This window comes from Helicoverpa armigera, chromosome 23, assembly GCF_030705265.1.
Source record: "Helicoverpa armigera isolate CAAS_96S chromosome 23, ASM3070526v1, whole genome shotgun sequence".
Lineage (NCBI taxonomy): Eukaryota > Metazoa > Arthropoda > Insecta > Lepidoptera > Noctuidae > Helicoverpa > Helicoverpa armigera.
The window spans coordinates 10,091,929-10,099,941 of record NC_087142.1 but is presented as its reverse complement, the minus strand read 5'-3'; the positions used below and the strand labels follow the sequence as shown (position 1 = coordinate 10,099,941).

Genomic DNA, 8,013 nt, shown 5'->3' with positions numbered 1-8,013 from the left:
GCCATTTATCAGACTCAACTTAGCCCTTTTTCTTTTTACCCAGCACGGCACCGAACGCGCTACCTGATCGCTTGCCGACCACTACTTACGCTCCGAATTAATGACCACTATATACCCTTTGTGGGGTTAACTTTTGTATGATAAGGTCGGAGAAATGATGGGTGGCAGTTATTATCTTAAATTAATGACAGATTTTAGTTTATGTGAAATTCATTTTATGTTTGGAAGGATTGAGTGTGTTACATCCGCCTTTGTTAGAGGATTTGTGATACTGCTACTTAGAATTATAATTGGAAGCAGTTATTCTCTCTGCAATAGGCACTGGAAGTCATTTACAGCTACATGTACAGAATATAGGTTTTGGTAATTAAATAAATCAACTTTCACTGTGAGCCTATTGTGTGGATATTTTTAAAAAGGCATACCTTCGTTTAGTCAATATAAACTACACTTAACATAACAATTTGAAACATTTTATTGATGAATTCGCCACTTTTCGTTTTACTGAATTAATGGATTTATAAATTGTGGCCAATCACCAGGTAAATTGACTTTAATCACTTGGAAATATAATAGTATCGTTATAAGTGCTTCGTCTGAGCTGAGGGCCCAAAACATTTAAGATGTAAGGCAAGTCCTCCTGAGTCCTCAGTCTCGTAAGAGGACGCCTGTCAAGTGGCACCATTATAAAGGCGCGACCTTCACCGTCTTCATCAGAAACATCAGGTTCATTCGGTACATCCCTTAGATAATTTTGGGCTGGATCATATTCATTATTGTTACTATAATGCCTCAGATTCAATTTGCTACCAAATTGTCTTAAGTAATTGTCCCGTGTGTCATGGAATGCTCTCTGATCATTCTGTTTATGTTGTCGCAGCAGTGGATGTTCGTACAGCGGGTCTGACGAATGAGAAGATATCTTTTCAGTAGATTTTCCTTCATCAGGACTTGCTTTGCTTTTAGCAGGTTGCTGCTTACGTTTGTTTGTGTAAACTTTCCCCGTATGTTTTTTGTGACCCCTTAATTGATTATATACAGTGTCATCCAAATGTGGAACCTCCAGCTGAAGGCTATCAGTTATCTGTTTACTGCTTTTATTATCTTCAGTGCTTATAACATTCTTCCATAGATATTCAAGATCTAAGGTTTGATCTTCATCTTTGCGAATAGCTGTTTCATCTGTAAATACACTGGCCCATGGATATTCTAGATTTAGATATTCAGGTTTATGTTTACTATCATGATTCCTTAAAAAATCTTCCATATCAACTTCTGATAAAGTATTATTATTGTCATCACTAGGACTGAGTATATCATTCCATGGGAACTCGAGGTTTAGAATGGAGTTCCTTTCATTGCCACCGAAATTTGTTAACATTGAGGTTAACATTGTCTGTGAGTCTAGTCTTTTGTTATGTGATTCATGTTGCTCTTCTCTGACTTTGTTATTGAATGGTATTTCAACTCTTAAGTTTATTGGTATGACTTTTAAATCACCTAATGTTTCTGTCAAATCAGATGATCTATGAATCGGCGATATTAAAAGTCTTACAGTATTCTTTTTGTCTTCTTTGCTTTTACTGTGCTTTCCGCCATGGCCTATCAACGGCGATTTGATGTCCACTAAGTCAGATAGTCTTAAAGATTTTTCCTCGTTCGTGTCATCTTTTTCCTCTTCATCGATATTTGTTAATACTTTGAGTTTATCCAGTAGGGCCTTAACGGTGGGTGAAGCGATATCTTTATTATTTGCATCATCATACGTCGCTAAAACAAGGTCTATGAGTGGTTTAATTAAAGCCTCAAAATAATGCCTGATAACATCGTCATCAGGCGTTAGTTCCATATCAACTTCTGATGAAGTATTATTATTGTTATCGCTAGGACTGAGTGTCATTAGATCAGAATATTCAGGTTTCTGTTTACTATCATGACCCCTTAGAAATTCTTCCATATCAACTTCTGATGAAGTATTATTATTATCATCACTAGAACTGAGTATGTCATTCCATGGGACCTCGAGGTTTAACATTGAGTTCCTTTCATTGACATCGAAATTTGTTAACATGGAGGTTAACAAAGTCTGTAAGTTTAGCCTTTTTTTATGTGATTCATGTTGCTCTTCTCTGACTTTGTTATTGAATGGTATTTCAACTCTTAAGTTTATTGGTATGACTTTTAAATCACCTAATGTTTCTGTCGGCGAAATTAAAAGTCTTACAGTATTCTTTTTGTCTTCTTTGCTTTTACTGTGCTTTCCGTCATGGCTTATCAACGGCGATTTGATGTCCACTAAGTCAGATAGTCTTAAAGATTTTACCTCGTTCGTGTCATCTTTATCCTCTTCATCGATATTTGTCAAAACTTTGAGTTTACCTAGTAGGCCCTTAACGGTGGGTGAAGCGATATCTTTATTATTTGCATCATCATACGTCGCTAAAACAAGTTCTATGAGTGGTTTAATTAAAGCTTCAAAATAATGCCTGATAACATCGTCATCAGGCGTTAGTTCCATATCAACTTCTGATGAAGTATTATCATTGTCATCGCTAGGACTGAGTGTCATTAGATCAGAATATTCAGGTTTATGTTTACTATCATGACCCCTTAGAAATTCTTCCATATCAACTTCTGTTGAAGTATTATTATTATCATCGCTAGGACTGCGTGCCATTAGATCAGAATATTCAGGTTTATATCTACTATCATGATTCCTTAAAAAATCTTCCATATCAACTTCTGATGAAGTATTATTATCATCACTAGAACTGAGTATGTCATTTAATGGGAACTCGAGGTTTAGAATAGAGTTCGTTTCATTGACATCTTCTGCGGTTTTAAGCGGTTCAGGTTTATTAAATATGTCAGTCTTATTATCGTGGTCCTTATTAATAGGAATATCGATACTATTTTCCTGATCACGATCGTTATCATCTTCAAGACTTTTGTCAGAATCTGAGTCATCTTCTGTATTGTTACTACTGCTGTCTGTTGCACTCGATCCGTCGTCAGTATTCTTATGTTTGGTTCTGGACTGTTCAGGGCACTCTCCACTTCTAAGTTCATTATGAGGTTTTTGCTGTCCAAGAGTTTCCGAAGTGTGATTTTTAAGTAATGTTTGCTCGAAATTTGTTAAAATTGTCTGTGGGTCTAGACTTTTTTTATGTGATTCATGTTGCTCTTCTCTGATTTTGTTATTGAATGGTATTTCAATTCTTAAGTTTATTGGTATGACTTTTAAATCACCTAATTTCTCTGACAAATCAGATGATCTATGAATCGGCGAAACTAGAAGTTCTCCAGTATTCTTTTTGTATTCTTTGCTTTTACCGAGCTTTCCATTATGGCTTATCGACCGCGATTTGATGTCCACTAAGTCAGATAGTCTTAAAGATTTTACCTCTTTCGTGTCATTTTTATCCTCTTGATCGATATTTGGCAAAACTTTGAGTTTATCTAGGAGGGCTTTAGCGGTGGGTGAAGCGATAGCTTTATTTTTTGCATCATCATAGGTCGCTAAAGCAAAGTCTATGAGTGGTTTAATATAAGCTTTAAAATAATGCCTAATAACATCGTCATCAGGCGTTAGTTCGTCTTCAGATTCGCATGAATCATCACTTTCAAATTCGAAATCATAATCATCACCTTCTGTATCGAGGTTATCGTTATCTTTTGCGTCGTGGTCATCATCGTATTCTTTGTCATTATGATCTTTAATTTCATCGTCATTATCATCTTTTTCTTTGTCGTTATTATCATCATCTTGTACGTCGTGATTATCATCATCTCCTGCTACGTGGTTATCATCATCTTGTGCGTCGTGGTTGTCATCGTCTTTTTCGTCGTTGTTACCATCATCTTCTACGTTGTAGTAGTCACCGTCCTTTTCATCGTTGGTGTCATCATCTTGTGCGTCGTTGTTATCATCATCTTCTGCGTCGTGGTTGTCACCGTCCTCTTCGTCGTTGTTATGATCATCTTCTACGTGGTGGTGGTCATACTCTTTGTCGTCGTTGTTATGATCATCTTCTACGTGATGGTACTCATACACTTTGTTTGCGTTGTTATATTCATCTTCTACGTGGTGATGGTCATACTCTTTGTCGTCGTTGTTATGATCATCTTCTACGTGATGGTAGTCATACACTTTGTTTGCGTTGTTATATTCATCTTCTACGTGGTGGTGGTCATACTCTTTGTCGTCGTTGTTATGATCATCTTCTACGTGATGGTACTCATACACTTTGTGCGCGTTGTTATATTCATCTTCTACGTGATGATGCTCATACTCGTTTTCGTCGTTGTTATGATCATCTTCTACGTGGTGGTGGTTATACTCGTTTTCGTCGTTGTTATACTCATCTTCTACGTGGTGGTGGTCATACTCTTTGTCGTCGTTGTTATACTCATCTTCTACGTGATGGTAGTCATACACTTTGTTTGCGTTGTTATATTCATCTTCTACGTGGTGGTGGTTATACTCGTTTTCGTCGTTGTTATGATCATCTTCTACGTGGTGGTGGTCATACTCTTTGTCGTCGTTGTTATGATCATCTTCTACGTGATGGTAGTCATACACTTTGTTTGCGTTGTTATATTCATCTTCTACGTGGTGGTGGTTATACTCGTTTTCGTCGTCGTTATGATCATCTTCTACGTGGTGGTGGTCATACTCTTTGTCGTCGTTGTTATGATCATCTTCTACGTGATGGTAGTCATACACTTTGTTTGCGTTGTTATATTCATCTTCTACGTGGTGGTGGTTATACTCGTTTTCGTCGTTGTTATGATCATCTTCTACGTGGTGGTGGTCATACTCTTTGTCGTCGTTGTTATGATCATCTTCTACGTGATGGTAGTCATACACTTTGTTTGCGTTGTTATATTCATCTTCTACGTGGTGGTGGTTATACTCGTTTTCGTCGTTGTTATGATCATCTTCTACGTGGTGGTGGTCATACTCTTTGTCGTCGTTGTTATACTCATCTTCTACGTGATGGTAGTCATACACTTTGTTTGCGTTGTTATATTCACCTCCTATGTGGCGGTGGTCGTGATTATCATTATCGTCGTTATTACCATCTTCGTCTTCATTACCATCATTTTCTTCGTTATTATAATCAACATCATTATTATAGTCATCATCCCTTCTGCGAGCGGTCTCATGTTTGCTGGGTTTGAGTGGATCAGGAATTCTTAATTGACTTCTGGAAACCGGCATGGGAGGAGCTGCATCGAAACTTCCAGCGCGCTTTAGAGGTAGCGGCTGATTATTTCTTGAATCGGTTCTGTAGCGATTCCCAACTTCGTGATTTGATCTTCTGCGATTGGCTGTTTCTACAAAACGGGAACCGAGAAAGTTTGCACTAGAAGTCGCCGGACTATTGATGGGAACTTTGCGGTCGTCATTTAGGTTTCGTCTGCTATTTTGTTCCTCGATGATTGTAAACAGTAACTTCAGGTAGTTAGCTGCTCTTCGGTGCACAACATCCTCAAGATCTTTGATATCATGTATAGAAGTTGGGCCTAATCTACGATTTTGTGTTCCATGTAATATATATGGTCGCCTAAAGTCCGTACCTTTCTTGTCAAGCGGTCCAGCATGATTATCTGAGTGAAGTTTACTCGCAGATTGTTCAAACTTTGCTTCATTATGTGCTTTAGTGACCTGCGTAGGATTTTTTCTCCTTTTATATAACTTGAAAGATGTAAAACTTATAGGTTCTTCGTAACTTGTATAATCGAAATCTGTTTCTTCGCTGTCACTACCTGAATAAGATCTGGACGTTCGTTGTAGGTTTCTATTATAGGGCGCAGATCGTCGACTTAGCTCGATGTTAAATAGCCGTGATGACGGAATAACTGCCATGCGATTGGAGTGTCGATAGTTTAGTGCGCTGTTGAATCCAATTTGTAAAATCTGTAAACATAATGTGGAAGAAATTACAGCTTGTCGCAATAATCGACACACAGGGTATTTGTTACGGTTAATAAATCATTTAATTAAGTAAGTACCTGAATGCTGAACGATTCAATTAATGGGCTTCCTTAAGTAATATGTTACAAAAAAATCTTCAGACAGTCAATAAAAGGACCATTACAAATTGAACTCAGATTTATATTGATCAGGCATTAGGTATGCCTGCCATAAAGACGAACTCTTTCGTAAAAAAAGTCATGAAGTAACCATAATGCTGTGATTACTTTGAATTACGTAATATTTGTAAAAAAATACGTGAAATTAAAACTAACATATATTTTACTATTAAAATGCTTTGATTGATATCCTTAGGCTATGTAACATATTATCGCAATAAAATTAAATAAACAATAATATCTAGCGAAATAAATCGGGTGACAGATTTTGATATGATTCAAAGCAAGGAAACACAAAATGTCGTAAAAAACATCCAACTGATAACAACACTTTACACGATATAGGTATAATTAATGAAAAATAAAATACATACATTGCCATGTGTAATTTATATATCTAATTCATATAGTTAAACAGAGCCATATTAAAATTTCGGTGTATCGAACATGGCTTGATTTAAAAAGAAGGAATAAAAGTTATACGCCGTCTGTCATTGCCTTAATCAAAACTGAACAAAATGAGACAAAATCTTACCAAAATAAATAAAGCTAAATCCATTGTTTTTGAAGTAATATTTAAATCATATTTCTCGTGGATTAGACACCGGTAGTGCGCTTGACTCTCCTGCTATAACGGTCAGGTACAAGTAGTTGCGCAAACCGTTGCAAATCTAATTGCGATTAACAAGCTATGTTCTCACATGTTTGCCAAATTAAAACATGCATTAGAACGATCATTATTTGTTCCTTCAGCTTATTATATATTCCGATTAAGGTGGATTTATTTATATTTTGAAAATTTTTATTGTTTAATGTTAAAATGTTAACATAGAGAATGTTATTCGGGTTAATTTGTTATTAACTGGTTGAATGAATAGTTTAACGCTTTCTTTAGATAGGTACCTAGTGGTCTTGGATAATATTACACATAACGTGACGTCCACTTAACATGTGAATACTAGCCTTTTCCCTCTGTGTCACCTGTATCACTCTAATTTAAATAATTCCGACATATATTTCGTAGAGTTCTAAATTTCCTGTTATTTAATGGATCTAGGACAAACAAAGTTAAATAAACTATCGATGTATGACAAAACGTACATACCTAATATCCGCGATTGTTTTACTAGAGTGACTGAAAAATTTATTAATTTTTTACATCGATACGGCCGTTCCAGGGCTATTGTTTTTTCAACTTTAACTGTATCATTTGAAAATATGAAGTAAGTACTACTCGCAGCTAAACGGGAGCATTATATTTTAATTTAGTTCAAGTGTGTCGTTTTGTGCTGTATAAAACTAAGCCGGTATAAAGTACGACTCGTGCGCAGGTATTAGTCGCTCAGGTTTTAACTTATGTAGGTTTACATGTCGCTGCTGGATGACACAGAAACCCTAATCAATACTTAATGTAAGATCCTTTTTAACACGCTTACCTATATTAGCTTCACTTGTAACTATGTATCTATGTAGGAAGGCTCCGAGGTCTGATGACAATACATGACTAGAGTGTTTTTTTTTCCTATTTTAATTTTAATTTTGTCGCTCACATAGTGTAATAGTGAAGTGATGAACATATGTCGAATTAAGTTTATGTAGGTGTAGTAACTTAGTTTCATCTGTGTTTGCTTTTGTCTAATTGATTTTTGACACGGTTTTAAGCCAGAAAATTATTACATCAATTAAAAATCTTACCTATTGTTGTAATATTAAATATATTCACAACTATCAATCCTTGTACCAATTTAAATAACAAAAGAATGAGTGCGTAAGTAAATGCTATAATTATGTACATTTGTGCCGCATATAAGCCCACCCTAACAGCAGTGCATCGCTGCAACATTGCCAGTAAACAAATATATACATTTAATAAGTTTTTATTGCCATAATCTGGACATAATTTACGTTGATAAG

At 35.9% G+C, this 8,013-nt stretch overlaps 1 protein-coding gene across 1 annotated transcript; it reads right to left on the bottom strand.

Annotated features, from left to right (window-relative positions):
* Positions 1-209: 209 nt before the first annotated feature.
* On the bottom strand, positions 210-6,729 carry LOC110378673 (repetitive organellar protein). The gene is made up of 2 exons (XM_064040712.1): positions 6,635-6,729; positions 210-5,923 (listed from the first exon to the last, which is right to left on the bottom strand). The coding sequence occupies exons 1-2, from the start codon at positions 6,656-6,658 to the stop codon at positions 554-556; spliced, it is 5,394 nt and encodes a 1,797-aa protein (XP_063896782.1). The 5' UTR covers positions 6,659-6,729; the 3' UTR covers positions 210-553.
* Between the last annotated feature and the right edge of the window lie 1,284 nt (positions 6,730-8,013).